General features: G+C 41.4%; 1 protein-coding gene across 2 annotated transcripts; it reads right to left on the reverse strand.

Moving 5' to 3' along the window:
- Positions 1-10,217: 10,217 nt before the first annotated feature.
- Positions 10,218-17,982, reverse strand: LOC115197030 (prosaposin receptor GPR37-like). Of its 2 annotated transcripts, none has more exons than XM_029758158.1 (2): positions 17,818-17,982; positions 10,218-11,479 (listed from the first exon to the last, which is right to left on the reverse strand). In XM_029758158.1, exons 1-2 carry the CDS (start codon positions 17,851-17,853, stop codon positions 10,646-10,648), a joined length of 870 nt encoding a protein of 289 aa, XP_029614018.1. In that variant the 5' UTR covers positions 17,854-17,982; the 3' UTR covers positions 10,218-10,645. The 2 variants fall into 2 exon arrangements, with proteins under 2 accessions (XP_029614018.1, XP_029614017.1); XM_029758157.1 differs by lacking the exon at positions 17,818-17,982 and adding an exon at positions 16,379-17,625.
- Between the last annotated feature and the right edge of the window lie 628 nt (positions 17,983-18,610).

Here is an 18,610-nt window from a genome sequence, read left to right on the forward strand (position 1 = left end):
ATCTCTGAGCATCAACATTAGTAAAGCTAGCTATTTATCTTAACATTTCAGTGGTTATAGCTTTTCAAGGCCCAACGTTTCATAAAGACAATGAAAATATTTCTGCCCCTAGAGCAAATCTGCCCTGGGAACAATAAAACTGCAATCTTCCAACCTGTTCATCGCCTTGTACATGAGGAAGACTCACAATTATAAACTGTGTGGTAAATTAAATCACCACACAGTTTTCAAGTCAAGCCCAGAGTTTTCTCAAATATCATGTAGCTACACACGTGACTATTGATATACGTGTTTGGATACAGGCAGTGCGCTGGGTGCCATGGTGATTTTCCATTAATCACAGCTGCATGTGGAGATGGGTAATTTCACAAGGTCACTGCAGGTTACCAGAGGCCTCTATGACACAGTAGCCTGCCAATATAATAAAGGGGCCATATGGAGGATGATTATACTAGACTGTAGAAAAACATGATGCTGTCCAGAATGGCTGAGATAAAAGCCTTATGTTCAGAGATCTCAGTACACATAGTACAAGTAGGTAGGGTATAGCAGTTATAACTTGATATTTCATAATGTACAATGATGTCATATTGCTTTAAATTAAAGCTTTTAATTCCTGAATTAACAAAGTTGATTGGTGATTGACCTGTAGATTGTGTGCATTGCACCTGTGGTATGGAATTGTGGAGAATTGATAGACCAAGAATGTTTCCGTAAACACCGGTAAATTCTCACACGTGTGCACTGTGAAGATACTTTTTTCCTCAATGGGCATTGCTGTTTCCCCCCTTTTATTCAAGTTTTCAAGATATTTAACTTCAAAATACAGAAATCATCCTGTATGATGCATTTTGCATCATATGATACAAAATGTATCATACGGGAATATTTCTGTATTTTGAAAGTTACAAATGTTGGAAACTTGATTGATGACAAACAAAACATTTTGGGACTATCTCAACAATGGACTAATGAAACAAATACCAAAAGATAGCTTTTTGGGTGGAGTTTTCTTTTAAGGCTACTGACATCAGAACTAGTGAGATGTGAATCGATCGTCAAAGAAAAAATGTGATGCTACTATGGTATTTGAAAGACTGTGGGTTTTAGTTCTCAGAAAATCTGTTTTAGACATTTGTGTTTGGGAACACTGAATAAGTCAAGTTTTATGCCAGTGCTTTGATGTGCCTCAAGATACTGTCACGTTGGTAACAATGATTCGGGAGACAGGCGCAGGAATGCGTAATAATTTTTTAAAATTATACCCCAAATTACGGGGTGCCGTGTAAGGGTACGGGGACGAAGACCAAACAAACACGTAACAAAAACACAGGGTTTTTGGGATCTGTGACAGATACATTGGTTTGGAACTATTCATTACACAAATATTTTGACAAAATTATACTTGAATAAAGCCCTCTTGAAATCCCCCCTGAAGATGACACAATTGCATACATACTTTTGGTAACATTACTTTAACAGGGCCTTCTGAAATCAAGGGCATAGGTCTGCAAGAGCGGTGCTGCTTTATAGCTGAAGCATCACACACACACACCAGCACACGCTAACCTCAAGATTCTCCATTCACTCATTGAGAGATGGTCTAAATTAGCAGCTGGCACTGGAGCCAGGTGTACAGCTAAAGTTGGTTAAACACACATAAAGAACAACAGACGCCCCATGGATCCCTGGGGTTGCATCACATGGTAGAAGCTGCTAAACCAATGTGGCTGGAAGCCAACTGTTACTGTGCTACAAGCTGCGTACCTTCTAATTAACAAAGATGAAAGGTACAGGACAACTGCTGCCATTGTGGACTTCCCCTGGGAAAAGACAGGAGGAGACTCCAGGCAGGGTAGTGTGTGTGTGTGTGTGTGTGTGTCTCTGTAACGTAATGCTACCTACCTATCTGAATGTATGACTGAATTACTAACATGACTGCTAGGCAGCACCATGATTAAATGCTAAAAATAGGTCAGAAATACGTCTTCTCTCTGACCTGATACTAAGTATTATTGCTAAACAACAGAATAATTAGGAGCTGTCATGCATGAGACAGAGTTGGCTTGGGGCTTTGGAAATGCTAGCTCGTTAGCAAGGAGGAGAGGAGGGGCCTTGCATGATCACTTCATTAATAATCAAACAGCACGTAGGCCAAGCACAGGAACATAAGCAATGTCTCAAAAGCCGTTTTCTATTCCTGGTAAGTTCTGGGTTAGTCTTCATCAGACATTTGGTTACTGGCCAGAGAGGGAGAAGAAGGGAGGGTTGCATTCTGTACCTCCATGCTTTAGCTTATGTAATGAGGGACAGAATCTGAAACAACTTAAAGTAGACAGTGACTGATTGATGATAGTTCCCAATCAGAGTAAATCTAGATATCATACACAAGGAGTGACAGTGTCTGAAAAATTCAATATAATCTGAAGCATGATTTCATTATGTTGTAACTTTTCGTCATGAAAACAAGACCAAAGGCTGAAGAGGCCAAATAAGTTCTGTATGAAGGTTGATGTTTTTCTCATATTGGCCTGTGGCAGAAGTTGTTTTCACCTATTGTATTGTATTGTATTGTATTGTATTGTATTGTATTTGTCACATGCACAAGTACAGTGAAATGCTTAACTTTCAAGCCTTAACGAACAGTGCAGTATTCAATATAAAAAAGTATAACTAATAAGAAAATAAAAAATAAAATAAAAACACACGAAATTAGAGAGAAAGATATATACAGGGTAAATGTACAATGTGCAGAGAAGGGAGCATTTGAGGTAGATATGTACATGTAAGGAGGGATTAGGAGAAAGTGACTGGTAGCAGGATAAATAATAATAATAATTATAATAATAAACAGTATGGCAGCAGCATAAGTGGTGGAGGGTGTGCATGTAAGTGTAAGTGTGTGGGTGTTTGTGTGAGTGTGTCTGCAAGAGTGTCATGTAAACTGCATTGAAAAGTGACTGGTAGCAGGAATATATAGTAAATACTTGGTAATATACTAATGGTAATATATACATGGAAACAAGAGTAATAGTGACCAGTAGCAGGATAAATAGATAGACACTAATGGTAATGGCATTCAATAATTAATGAACAGCAGAGGAGTGGTACTAATAAATCTAATCAATAATAATTTTAGTGGCAGCGTAGGTATGAGGGAGAGCAGTAGTTGTTAGCCATTTAACAGTCTTATGGCCAGGGGATAGAAGCTGTTTAGGAGTCTGTTGGTATGAGCCTTGATGCACCTGTACTGTCTGCCGGACAGGAGCATGGAGAACAATCCTTGTCTCGGGTGGCTGGAGTCTTTGACATGTACTGCCTGGATGGCTGGGAGCTCACCCCCAGTGATGTTCTGGGCCCGTCTGCACCACCCTCTGTAGGGCCTTCCTCACGTTGCTGTGTGCTGTGGCCCCTTGGTTCCATGGGGACAAAGCCTTTAATAGAGCCTGATTCATTGTAACACTGCTTAGGTGAACTGACACATTAAGAAGGTGCCCTACTGCTATTTGTTTCACAGTAGAGATTTATTCCTTGCCACACTTTTCACTTTGGATTCTCCTCAGCAAACAGCTAACCAAACCACAGACTAACATGATATGGGATGGTGTTGGTAAGATTACTGACATCCTCTTCTGACTCTTCTGTACCACAGTCAGCTGAGCCTAGGGAAGCATTCTCAAGGATTCACACTTTGTGCTAACGCTGTGCCGTCTGGTTTGTGTCAGTGCCCGAATCATGTCGAGTCAAATTGTGTCTCAGGTCACCAGAGTTCCGCTGCAAGTGCACTCACTCTTTGTGATTACAACATTAAATGGACAAGTACGTTGCTTTATTTAAAGTGCAATGTTGTTTCACTAAAGCAGTTCTGTGCTAGGCCTCACACCTGGGGCCAGTTTGGCCTATGCCTGGTCGTAAATCTACGCCCGACAGAATGCACTAACAAAAACAATAACAGTGGAGTGAATCTGATCAATTAAGTTGGATTGTCTTAGATTTGTCTTAAACTGCATTTCACCAGGGGGAAGGAAGTGTGGTTGGAAAAAAAGGCCAAGGTTCATTTGAATGTTCTGCTTGATAGCCACAGTCACAGCACTTCAATTGCTGCTGTAAATGGTATGTAATTGCTGTGACTGATTGATTCAAGGCACAATGTGCTATGCAGAAGACTTATGGAACTTCATGGTTAGATTCACTTCCTCTGTGTTTGGGCACACCAAAAAAGCTAACAGAGGACAACCGTTGGCCAGCACTGGCCGAATTCACAACTATTCCCTTCATCTCTTAATAAGAGGGGACTCCAAATCTCTTTGCAAAGCTCCTTTAAAGGCTCAAACCAGTCTTGTCAGGATTGATGGTCTGAGTGCAAAAACCCTCCTGTTCATGGATTTTGTTTTTGCTGAATTCAAGATACAAGCCAAAATTCTTTGTTGTTGATTCAAATCATCCTTCTTGCACTACTATGGATGAATCATCTTTTTATTTTTTTTATTTACAGCAGTGCTATCGGAGTGTATATCACAAAGGACGAAGCAGACCCTTAGTGCTTTAATGGATGTCTAGCATCAATACCAAACTGTCAATGCCAGGTGTGAGCACTAATATGTGCTTAACACTACTATGACTACAAATCAGGGTCAGAGGTCAGTAATAATGATGTTGAGGAGAGTGAATGGGACAAAACGAGGGCCTCAATGGCGGAGAAGGCAGGGTGAGAGAGTTGAAGAGATCTGAACATCCTACAGAACACCAATTATCACCATAATTAAGCCTTTGACGAAAGTTCAAGCAAACATCAACAAAGATTTTTTGTGAAGAGAAAATAAATCTATCATTTGGCAGCTCACATAGCTATGCCATTGTAGATTCTCATTCCAGTAGAGGAGGTGAAGGGGGGACAACTCATTGTACCCTAAAGGAGGGAAGGGGGGATTCTCAGCGTGCAAAATAATAATTTATGCATTCAAGCGTTCAATCACAGGCGGTGACCTAGAAATGAAGAAACAATCCAACAAAGAGCTGAGGCGAGACAATAAAGCCCTTATCCTCCCAGGAGGGCCATCCGCTCCATCAGATGGATCCGATTATACAGCAACAGGGCTGAGCCGAGCCGACAGCCCCGTCTGTGCCCGCACTCACAGGGCACTGCCCACAGGATGGTGTGACATGACATGTCAGCCATACTGTACTATGCTGTGTATTCCTCCAAGGGCCTTTGAGATGTGCATGCAAACACACATTAGAGTAGACTTTTGAGGAACATCCAACTGGTCATGCGGACAGAGTGCTAGTGTTAGAGCTCATAGTAGATGTCTGTGTGCACGTATATAGGGGGATTTGGATTTGACAGAGACCGGGGGACAGCCCTGCTGATCATGGACACATTGTAACATTGGTGGATGAGCATGTTGACACAGCAGCCATAATCCAGATATAGAACTGTTTATGTATATGAGAGAGCACCATGATCCATATACAGGTGAATACAAAGTACACATCACATATAAAAACACAGACTATATCCATGTGGACCATTCATGTTGCCCTGAAGTGTCAGGTTATCTCAGAAACAATGAGAGTTTACAAGTATTAAATATGCATAAGGCACTCCCCTTACAACAGCATGGCTGTTCACTTGTACAGTTCAATTATAAATCCTAAAATGTGTGGGTTTGGACACATATGACAATCTTCTGACTGGGAAGACTTAATGAAAATGCATGAGAGTCTTCGAACAATGCCAAATGCACATTTCATCAATGAAATACCACATAGTGAGAAGCGCATCTAAACATAATGTTATGTGAGAATGTGTTTTAAACGATTGGCAGACAAGTCAAGAACATAAAAAAAGTAGAAGCTGTATTTCTGCATGTTTACATCCACAGTTACTGTTTTCTAATTTCACACTGTAGTTTGCATATGGCAGTATACTATCCCAAATGAGGTTTTGGTTGCCATTGCACCCTGGGTCCTTGCCAACCATGAGGGATACTGATCACATCTCTCTTTGGGCTTGTACAGAATGTCCTGCCCATCCCATGTAACCCTGAAAGGAGTTAGGCTAAGGTCACTGAGCAACTTGTTTAGTGGTAATGCATCAATGTACCATCTAGCTATTGTTTCCAAATGAATAGAGGAACCTCTAATTGCAACTAGGGAGCAGGGATGTCCAACCCTGCCTCTCACAGGTTTTCACGGAGAAGAATTACTGCGATTATACTGGCCATTTGGCAAATTGTAAATCCTTCTTGTTTTTGATCATCATTGTGAAAAGAATGAAAAGTGTGGCAGGATATTTTTTAGGTACGGTCAGTTGAAGATGTACACACACTATGGTAACTCTGTGGATCCAACGCCTGACCGACAGATGTCCATCAATTTAGCATCAAAATCACATCCAGCTGCCATGTTCAGTTATAATAAATTCCTCAGGGAAAATGCAGAACCAAACTAATTTGTTTTGCCTGTGGATTTAAATAAATCATCCCATTACATGAGTACATAACATAAAGAAGTGAATCTCTATAAACTACATTCCTTACCAACATCAATGCACTGCATGGACACAATGACCCCACTCTAAGACTGAAAACGGGAGGGTGAAAGCTCTAGGGAGCATTTTCTTTTCAGCTTTTGATCCGATTTTGTTTCTCTGACGGCTGGACTCAGGAGTCATGCCGTTCTATTGAAAACACCAGTTCTATCTGCAGCTCACCTTTAGCCAAGACGAACAATACCACCAAAAAGCAAAATGTTGAGCAATGATGGCTAATTTCTGGCAATGTGTTGCCCTGTACAAAAACAAAGAAAGAAAGTTACACACTCTCCATATACTCCCAACAATTTCACGGGAAAACCTACACAATGTTTCAGCAATGCAGTGCCTTCTTCAGGGTTGTCTTAACCTGTAAAATGGGTTGTTGTTCAATGCCCCCTCAGCTACCGTGAACTATGTGCAGCCAGTCACTCTGCATATTACCATCAAGAACAGAGGGAGTGATTGAAAATGAAAGACCGTCTCAGATGCACTGTGGGATGACCGTTTTGTGAGGAGAATAAGGTTTTATGTTGTGTTACATAACAAGACCAGATCTGACAGCCAAATGATTTGGGGCCATCATGACTCTACACATGGTGGATGAATTATATGCACTGAGTATACCAAACATTAGGAACACCTTCCTAATATTGAGTTGCACCCCCAGGTGTTTTTATTGTTTTGTATACTCAGTGTATATAACATTTTACATTTACATTTGTCATTTAGCAGACGCTCTTATCCAGAGCGACTTACAGTAGTGAATGCATACATTTCATTTAATTTCATGCATTTTTTTTGTATAACTCATCCAACATTTTGTTGCACTGTATAAGGAAGTGATAGCTACCTTACTGTAGGCTGTTTTGCTACTGTAGTATTTCAAGCAGGCAATATCTTGCTAATGTATTAAAAATCAGTATTACAAAAAGACCAGGGAGTAATACTGTAAAACATGTATAATCCTGTTAAACAGAGACAATCCAGTTTAGCCTAAAATATTATTTTGTCCATCTATGCCATTCCTATCAGCGCAGATGTTTCTTGACCATAATTTTTTAAAAGCTTGACATTCAAGTCGAGCATGTTCCAGAAATTTTCAATCTTCACATGATCCAAGGACACTGTTTTCGAAGGAAACATTTTTCTACTGCCTCAGAAACTGGATAAATATACAAGGAAGGCTGAAGTGAACTAGACAGAAACATTCTGGTTAGCAGTTAGCGAGGCTTATGTCTGAAATAAGCTCAAGGGAGCCAACAACCGACCGTAACAGACCATCTTCATGTTAATGCATGAGTCGCACCATACCCTAGTTAAGTCCAATCCCGTGAACCCTTCTCTCCATCGATCCTACCATCTGACCTGACTCCCTGCCACTCCGCCGACCATGAAGTCAGAGACATCTGAGAAGCAGATTCCTCAGGTTGCCTTGGTGACGGGTAGGGAACAAGGCCTGCTGTGTTTACTCTGGGGAGTGGATAGTGATGATGACACGGTGGCCAGATGAGCAGCTTCCCCTCTATGACAGCTAACTGGCCATTATCAGGAAACCACTCTCCTCTGGAGAATATAATCACATATGTTTAGTTCCCAAGACAAACAATAAAGTAATGGTTAGCAGTTTTGATAGAGTATATTAATCCCTAAATAGTAAATGGGTTGTTAATTCCTTATATGGAATAATTTACATTTTGTCAAAGAAACATTCAGTGAAACTCTTTTTATATTTATTTATTAAAGTGAGATAAAAAAAACACCACTCCAGTAAGTTTACTGACTGACTGAAGTGTATCGCACAGTTTTCTGCTATCAAATACAGACTGAATAATATACTTACATAGCAAGGGAGCTAGGAATAACTTTGAACTGATTCACAAGAATCACAATTTTCAGCAAAACACAATACACTACAACCAGCCATTTCAATATATTGCTTTCCATTTCAGACACTCTGGAAGCAGAAAGAGACAACAAAATAAAAAAAACATGACAAAAAAACAACAAACAAAATAAAGATGGTACATTTCAGTGCAAATTCAAAAAGAGAAAATACTGGTGAGTTAATAAATTCAAAATGTTTAATTGAACTATTCACATTCCTTTCCGTATGGTGTCTAAACAAATGGACAATTTATCATACAGTTGAAGTTGGAAGTTTACATACACCTTAGCCAAATACATTTAAACTCAGTTTTTCACAATTCCTGACATGTAATCCAAGTAAAAATTCCCTGTTTTAGGTAAGTTAGGATCACCACTTTATTTTAAGAATGTGAAATGTCAGAATAATAGTAGAGAGAATGATTTATTTCAGCTTTTATTTCTTTCATCACATTCCCACTGGGTCAGAAGTTTACATACACTCAATAAGTATTTGGTAGCATTGCCTGTAAATTGTTTAACTTGGGTCAAACATTTCGGGTAGCCTTACACAAGTTTCCCACAATAAGTTGGGTGAATTTTGGCCCATTCCTCCTGACAGAGCTGGTGTAACTGACTCAGGTTTGTAGGCCTCCTTGCTCGCACATGCTTTTTCAGTTCTGCCCACAAATTTTCTATAGGCTTGAGGTCAGGGCTTTATCATGGCCACTCCAATACCTTGACTTTGTTGTCCTTTTTTTGTTGTCCATTTTGCCACAACTTTGGAAGTATGCTTGGGGTCATTGCCCATTTGGAAGACCCATTTGCGACCAAGCTTTAACTTCCTGACTGATGTCTTGAGATGTTGCTTCAATATATCCACATTATTTCCCTACCTCATGATGCCATCTATTTTGTGAAGTGCACCAGTCCCTCCTGCAGCAAAGCATCCCCACAACATGATGCTGCCACCCCCGTGCTTCACGGTTGGGATGGTGTTCTTCGGCTTGCAAGCCTGCCCCTTTTTCCTCCAAACATAACAATGGTCATTATGGCCAAACAGTTCTATTTTTGTTTCATCAGACCAGAGGACATTTCTCCAAAAAGTACGATCGTTGTCCCCATGTGCAGTTGCAAACCGTAGTCTGGCTTTTTCATGACGGTTTTGGAGCAGTGGCTTCTTCCTTACTGAGCGGCCTTTCAGGTTATGACGATATAAGACTCGTTTTACTGTGGATATAGATACTTTTGTACCCGTTTCCTCCAGCATCTTCACAAGGTCCTTTGCTGTTGTTCTGGGATTGATTTTCACTTTTCGCACCAAAGTATGTTCATCTCTAGGAGACAGAACGCGTCTCCTTCCTGAGCGGTATGACGGCTGCGTGGTCCCATGGTGTTTATACTTGCGTACTGTTGTTTGTACAGATGAACGTGGTACCTTCAGGCTTTTGGAAATTGCTCCCAAGGATGAATTTGGGGTCTACAAATTATTTTTATCTGAGGTCTTGGCTGATTTCTTTTGATTTTCCCATGATGTCACGCAAAGAGGCACTGAGTTTGAAGGTAGGCCTTGAAATACATCCACAGGTACAACACCAATTGACTCAAGTGGTGTCAATTAGCCTATGAGAAGCTTCTGAAGCCATTATATATTTTTCAGGAATTTTCCAAGCTGTTAAAAAAGGCACAGTCAATTTAGTGTATGTAAACTTCTGACCCACTGGAATTGTGATAGTGAATTATAAGTGAAATAATTTCTATGTAAACAATTGTTGGAAAAATTACTTGTGTCATGCACAAAGTAGATGTCCTAACCGACTTGCCAAAACTATAGTTTGTTAACAAGAAATTTGTGGAGTGGTTGAAAAACAAGATTTAATGACTCCAACCTAAGTGTATGTAAACTTCCGACTTCATCTGTATATACACACAACTTGAGTAAACCGAGACATATGTTCACCAGAGTTTACGTCAATTAAATTCAAAATCAATTCAGGAAATTAAGTGAACATTTAGATTAGGGCGTGTCCTCTAAACTCCTAAATTGTTGGGAATAAAACATTTACTAATCCTAACTGTAAGGGTCTCCCAGACTCAGCCTATCCCCAGACTAGCAAGCATTATCAATGGAGTAAATTTAATCCGAGTGCAGGAAACCAGCCCAATAGGTTTACAGTCCGATCTCTTTACCTCTTCACAGGGCAGTTGTAACATCTGATGGAGGTCATGACCTTTTGACCCTTCTTAGCAGTGGGTCGCCGCAGTGGTGTAGGAGGAGGATGCCTCCCTGTGGATGGTGCTGAAGGGCGACAGCTCCAGGTCGGTGGTGGTGCACTCGTGCTCGTTCTCCTCGCTGGTGGTGGCAGTGGTGGAAGATCTGGGCGGGCCACACTCGTCACAGCAGCAGCAGCAGCAGTCCAGGAAGGCCCGGCTGAAGGGCTGGCACAGGCAGAACAGCAGGACAGGTGTCACTGCCGACTTACAGAACAACAGCAGCTGGCTGACCAGATGGAGAATGTCCAGGGTCCGTCTGGGAATTCCCGCCGCCATGTAGACAGTGACGATATTGCAGATGTTCTCTGGGATGATGCAGAAGCCATAGAGGATGGCCAAAGCCACAACCGTGCAGTTCATCTGGCTCTCCTGATGGATCTGTTTCTTGTTGCCGCGCACACAGGCCCGCTCGGCCTGCCGGATCTTACAGGCGGTCACCAGGGAGCTGCCGATGGTGAACAGCGTGGGCAGGCAGAAGTAGCAGCCAAAGTACCACCAGAGGCGAGCACCATCATAGGTCAGGCCCAGCACGTAGAGCGTGTCAGGGAGCTCGGTGGAGATACGAACCACGCAGCGCTGGCAGGGCGTCACATCCGGAGGCTCGCCATCTTCAGTGACCAGCTGGCGGATCAGGAGCTCTGGCAGGGCCAATAGGAGAGCCCCGATCCAGATAACGGCCAGCTTGGCGGCCGTGGAGGCACAGTTCTCAATCATCTCATAGTACATCTGGACGTTGTTGGCAGCGCGGAAGCGGTCGATGCACAAGGCGCACAGGGTAAAGGTGGTAACCCCTAGGGAGGCGACCTGGAAGGACAAAGAGAAGGGAGGAGAAGGTAAGATACTATCCAGTTAATGTTTTATTACTGCACATTAACAATATAGTGAGTTATTTTGTTTTTGATTGAGAAACAAGTAGAGAAAATGTATCCAGTCTCCAGATACTTCTCCTTATTGTATAGCATCTTAGGAAGTCTGGATAAAATACCAAGGCCCCAGAGCCATGTTGCTCTCTGAAAAGACCAAAAGAATGTGTCCACTGTAAACCATCCATGTTTTAAAGACCGCTTGGAGCAATTTTCAAATGACAATGGTACAGCACAGAATGCTAGACGTCAACAGGTTTAGAGAGAGGGAGAGACATCTTCCATAAAGAGGTTCTGTTTTGGCAGCTCTCTTACTGGAGAACTCGAATGTCCACACTTGTTTTAATAAATGACAAACAGATTTTTCCGTCCTTCATCGCACACTAGATCCTCATTTCCCATACTGAGATGTTTGAAAGTAGCCATGAGTAATGTGTTATGAGTGATATTGTTTTAAAGAGTGGGGAGACTACAGTTGGATGCCAAAGGGTAAACTTTAGACTTACATTTATTTTTAGAGCAACAGCTTATAATATTGATGACTTTGTAACGTGATAAAGAAGGAGCACAGTATATCGTGCTGTGTGCAAGGGAGACCAATTGTAGTCCTCGATGGTTACAGTATGCAGTTCTCATTTCTTAGCCTAATCGAGTTATGGACTTGGCAAGAGAGCCAGCTCATATTCATATTGATTAAATAACATGAAAACAAACTGCAGACCACGAGGCATGGAGATTAATATCTCAATGCAATATCTCTATCCCTACATCCAGATATTCACTATGATCCAATTTTTTGGTATCACAATACAGCCACAAAAATGTTGCAAATGTGGTTGCTTTTCACCCAAATCTTACACGCTAATACACATAGAACTCAGAGACAGCAGATATGCAGTTTACATTGAGTGGTAAGTTCAGTGTTGTCTTCTAGACTGTGTAGTAGTGCTATGTTCTTTTGTTGCTAGACTTGATCATTGTGACTACCTCCTTATGGGCCTTGGCATTGGAAGGTGTAAACACAGGAGCCAGTGCCTGAGCCAGAGAAGCCATGAGTACTGTCAGACGTACAGGGGCAGGCTTTGATCTGTCTGGTCCTTATGGCCTCAGAGAAAGAGAGAGTGAGATCTGTTGCACTTCACAAACAGCACCATTTGTATGTAGCCCTTTATACTCCTATCCGTATACGGGTTGAAAATGGAAGATTTGGGCATTGATAAGCGTTTAAATTGGAACGCAGTGGCTGTACAGCAACATGCTATAAATGATGTCAGCGCTCAGGCTCTGCAATTCACAGCGCTGTATGGGTTTTGACTGACAGCTGTTCTTAACTTTGAGCACCCCTTCGCAACAAGAAGTTTACCCCACCCCTCCCTTTAATTGGTCAACTTTTGCAAGAAAAAAAATGGTTGTCTGGGTGAGGGAAATGCTGTAAATTAAGAGGATTCTATGTATTTTGAAATCTGAGACATTGAGGATTATAATAAACACCGCTTTGATGTCATACAAGCAAGCCAGACACCCTAATTTCCATGTCATGTCATGTCAATGTTTATGATCACTATGTTAAATGTACAGTTACAAGATGACATGGCGTCATACCCTGGATTGTACTGAACAAAATGAGCCTTTGTTTGAATCAGGAGTATAGAATTATAGTAAGATTTGCCAAATGGATGGCGGGGGAGAGCTTTGTATGCATCTCTGTGTGTTGAGTAAAGGTGGTCTAGAGTTATTTTTTATCTGGTTGCACTTGTGACATGTTGGTAAAAATTTGGTAAAACTGATTTAAGTTTTCCCGCATTAAAGTCCCCGACCACTAGGAGCGTAGCTTCTGGGTGAGCATTTTCTTGTTTGCTTATGGCCTTATAGAGTTGGTTGAGTGCGGTCTTAGTGCCAGCATCGTTCTGTGGTGGTAAATAGACGGCTACAAATAATATAGATGAGAACTCTCTTGGTAGATAATGTGGTCTACAGTTTATCATAAGGTACTCTACCTCAGGTGAGCAATACCTCGAGACTTCTTTAATATTAGACACCGCGCACCAGCTGTTAGTGGCGGGCAGGCCTTGTGTAACTAACCTCTGTCACCTTTGTGTCCATAATGACACATTTTCATGTGACTGAGAGTACTTCAGTTGCCACAGGAACTATTAAAATTAATGTCCCCACTGTTTCTGTAATTACGCTCCATTAAATGCTTGATTACCGAGTCACTTAACATAACGACAATGCCGCTGCCGCTATGCATTTAATGTTCTTACCATGGAGGTAGGCGACTCAAAGAGACTTAAAATGCTAGGTCTGGGACTGTGGTTTTAAAATGGCCTACAGGGCGGCAGGTAGCCTAGTGTTTAAGACCATTGGGCCAGTAACCGAAAGGTTGCTGGTTTGAATACCCGAGCCGACTAGGTGAAAAATCTGTCTGTGCCCTTTGGTAAGGCTCTCAATTGCTCTGCATTAGAGTGTATGTCAAATGTAAATGTTGGACTTACAAACCCTGTCACTAAGCAGCTTACAGACATATTTTGATTGTTTGGGTCTTTGTGTGGTGGTTTATCTGTCTTGTTGCCATTATGTACAATATGTACGCCCGGACAGATGAATTTAGCCACCCGTAGAAGCTTTTTAATCTAGATGATTTCCTCTTCTAAAAGGAGTGTGCTTCCTTCTCCGGGTAAATAATTAACACATTTCCCATGAAAGGCACTCAAGACCTGCAGTATGATAGTGAACCCCTGCAAGATTCATCCATTTTACATGAAGTACATTTCTGTGACTGTGAGAACAGACAGACTGGTAAAAGGCAGGAGATTAAGTCAAAGAGGTCTGTGGAAGAGGAGAGGATTGGACTTTATAAAACAGAGACAGGTACACCCAGCCCTAGGGTTTTGCACTTGTGGAGATGTGAAAGGATTGGATAGGTGTAAACAGTAGGGAAAATTGCACCTAGCCTATCAAGGACAAGGTGGGTCCGTCAATGTGTTGATTATACTCATTCAATCTCTTCACATCTGCATTTATTCCAATCAAAGCTACTTTCACCAAGAAAGTGCATAGTTGTTGAAGTGCATAGTTGTTGAGGTGCATAGTTTTAACGCTGTGACCTTATTAATCACAGTGTATTTTGCAAACTGTATAAGGTGTTCCAAGTTCTTGGAATGCATAAGATCTAGGGCAGGGATCATCAACTAGATTCCGCCACAGGCTGATTTTTTTCTTGAACGGATGGTCGAGGGGCCAGAACATAATTATAAATAATTTATAGACTGCAAATTGACTGCAAGAAGCCCAAACATATATAATGTTTGAAGAAAACATAATAATTTTAAACCTTGCTTACATTTGTATACCACATTTGTATACCATCTCTATATGTGTGAGAATACTTGGGAACATATTTCTTAAATTAAAATCACTTGGAGCTGATTTCCTGGTGTTATTTTTTTATATAAAAATGTTTTGCTCAGAAAGCTTGGGGGGGGGTAGTTAGTAACAAGTGTGCTAATACTAATACAGACCCTTAAGTTACCTATGCTATGGCCACAGTATATATACACTTTACTGTGTGTTTAGATTTGTGTAACTCTGTAAAACATGTTATTTTAGAGGCTCTGCACAATGTCTATGTGATCCCTCAACACCTAATTTGACCATTGTACATTTTACAATAGATGGCTGACAAAAGAGCTGCCTTACTGCTGAAATAGACATGGTAAACTGATGCAATATTAGGTGTGGGTCTGTGCAGTAATTACTGAGGCCCACTGTCTCATTGTCTAGACAAGAGAGAAAGTAGGACTGTAACCCTATCTCTGACCATAGACCATTTACTCCTGTATCTGGCCAGTGACAGGTCACCTAAGAGTTTGAAACAACAGGTTGAGGTGACATTGGAGAACAAGTAATCCAACCCTGGTACACTGCACACCAACCTGGTCTCAGAGCATTTTGTATTGTTCTGTACGTACATCTGTGACACTCCATTTGGTATGATATGTTACGTTTGGTATATGGTATGTATTAATTTGTGAATGTCCATCATCCATTTTCATGATATGTTACGAATTACAATTGATATGATATGTTACAAATTTGAAAAACATATTATATGCTAAGAATTCTAATTTGTTGTGGCTAATGTTAGCTAGCTGGCTAACGTTAGCTAGGCTAGGGGTTAGGGTTAAGAGTTAGGTTTAGCTAAAATAGTTTTTTTGTCATTTAGTAGACGCTCTAATGCTGAGCGTCTTACATGAGCAATTAGCGTTAAGTGCCTTGCTCAAGGGCTCTTTGGCAGGTGATTCACCTAGTCGGCTCAGGGATTCAAACCAGCAACCTTTCGGTTACTGCCCCAACGCTCTTAACCGCTAGGATACCTGTGTTAAGGTTAGGGGAAGGGTTAGCTTACATTCTAGTTGCAAAGTAGCTAAACATTTGTAAGTGGTTAAAAGTTTGTTATTAGCTAAAATGCTAAAGTTGTCCATGGTAAGATTCGAACACGCAACCTTTGGGTTGCTAGACATTCGTGTTATATGCCCGACCAACCACCCTCCTTTATTTTTTGCCTTAAGTAACCTTCTGTTTTATGTAACCATACCAAACGTAACATATCATACTAAATTCAGTGGCCCAGATTTACATTTACTATGCTACGTCTAGTTTATGAGACCAGGCTGTGCACATAATTGAGCACAGATCATTGCATGTCATATGAAGTACCTACCATGCAGAATAGAATGTAGATATGACAAGTGACAAGGAAGAGAGTTATTGACAGCAGACTTTGAACAGGGACCCCACTTCAACACCCAATCATAACACAATAGCTAGTGGGAATTACCTCAATATAGGGGATGATTTTACAGGAGAACTCCCCCAACAACCAGTTCTTGGTTAGTTCATGGAATATCACCAGCGGCAGGCAGAAAAAGATGACAACAAAATCCCAAAGGGCGAGATTGGCAAGAAGAGAATTTGAAATACTTCTCATGTAATAGTTGTGGCACACAATGCACATGATTGCCATATTCCCAATTATTCCAACAGTGAAAATGATGACTGAAATTATCATGATGGCATATGATTCTGCTGTTATGGGGTAAAAGTTAGTTTTTACATATTTTCTCTTTGTTTGAGGATTGAAAGGAATCAGTGTGCTATAGTCCTGGAGGTCTGGCAAAGTGAACTGTTCATAATCACTGGCATCAAATGGCAAGTCTGTTGACTGGTTCTGGGCCATAGGTTTAGGCAGCGGTTTCCACATGGCCAACGGTACATCCAAAGACGCATCTGACAGCATGGTTGGCTCACTTATTTTGTTCTCTTTTTTACTGCCATCCTTCACATTTCTTCTCCGACGGCTTACAGTCCCTCTTTTGTGTCTGCAGATCCGTTTGTGCTCGTTACTGTGGTGTCCTCCTCGCGTGTGTCTCATGGAGGGGTTTAAATGGCCATATACAAAATCCCGCGTTTCCATGGTTGCATGCTTCTCGGTGTCCAACTTTTCTACCTTGAGGCTCTCTGACTTTCCATCCTCGAGTAACGTAACATAATCGGTTCCATTTGATGAATGGCTTTTGCGCACTATTGCTCTTTCATTCATAACTCTTTTCATATTAACAGTCCCATTCATGTTATCCACCCATGTCCTAACCACATCCCAAGACGATGCACTTGAGGTATGCACCCTTTTACTGTCCATTTCGTTGACAACTCTGCCATACGCCGAGTGCCAGCTCTGCCTACTATTGGTTTTGTTTACGTTCGCGTTAGTGACGGCATACTCATGTCTAGGAGTAACATTTGTCTTTGTCTTCTCCCGGTGTATGTGAGTGAAAACAATCTCGCTACAAAGTGAAAAGCACAGTAATCTCAATAGTAGTACTAGCATTGTGTATCCTAAAACACGCGACAATAGGAGCTTGTATTCCAAATTCATGTATACATTGATGTTTAGGCTACCAAATCGGAGACGACAGAACCAACGCCAAACCTCAATTCACAAGTTTGAAACATTGTTCTTTGACAGCGTCATTCAATAGTTGTCAAACCCTCGTCCAATTAGATAAAGTGCACTAGGCAATTGCTGCTCAGAATTCAACGTGGTCTCAGAGCATTTCGTATTATTGCAGAATTGCGCCAAAGGGATGTCCAGCAACGTTTCTTTCCTAACCCTGTAAAGGAAGTATCCTTGAATCTCGGCACTGCCTCTCTGAAGATTGTATAGATTGTAAAAGATTTAAGTGGCCACAAGATCGCATTTCCAAATCCAAATCATACCCGTCTAAAGTCTGCAGTTTCCTGGTGAGGTAGCATGTCCGAGTAGCACCCTGGGCAGTTACTGGTACCCTCAGGTCCGAGGCGCCGAGTCCGAGATGGAGTGCGTTATTGTCGGGGACGTGCCAAGCTCAGTCTGGAGCTGCACACCGCTTGTGATATGAACATCGCGGAGAGAACAGAGAAGAGAAGGGCTCCCCTGGAGGCCTCCCATATCTGTCACATTACTAAATCAGTCAGCATCACCACCTCAGACAAGTACAAACATATAATACATTTTCCTTTTTTGAAGGAGGTTGATCTCCGTTGCTAACCTGAGAGGACTCACAAATGAAAATAATTTGCCAATGACATGTCATGTTATATCACTGTATACATCAAGGGATAGGGCCTGGAGATGACAGGCCTCACAATCATTGACTTTAAAAGGCATTTCACGGTTGCGCGTATTGGGGCGCTCGGTTAATGAATGCACTCATTGTCTCTTTTTTGTTGTTGAACTAAACAGGTGCCCCAGGTATCAGCGATTTAAAAAATACCCGCGTACTATTCGACAGTTCTATATTCATGTGGATGATACCATGATTGTGGATAATTATGAATTAATCATAAATAATGATGAATGAGAAAGTTACAGAGGCATAAATTTCGCACCCCCAAAAATGCTAGCCTCGCCTCTTATTGGTAATGGTGAGAGGTTAGGGTTAGTTTTGGGGGTATGATCTTTGTGGCTCTGTAACTTCTCTCTCATCATTATTTACAATTAATTCAGGATTGTTCGTAATCATGGAAGCAT

The sequence above is a fragment of the Salmo trutta genome, chromosome 7 (genome assembly GCF_901001165.1).
Source record: "Salmo trutta chromosome 7, fSalTru1.1, whole genome shotgun sequence".
Lineage (NCBI taxonomy): Eukaryota > Metazoa > Chordata > Actinopteri > Salmoniformes > Salmonidae > Salmo > Salmo trutta.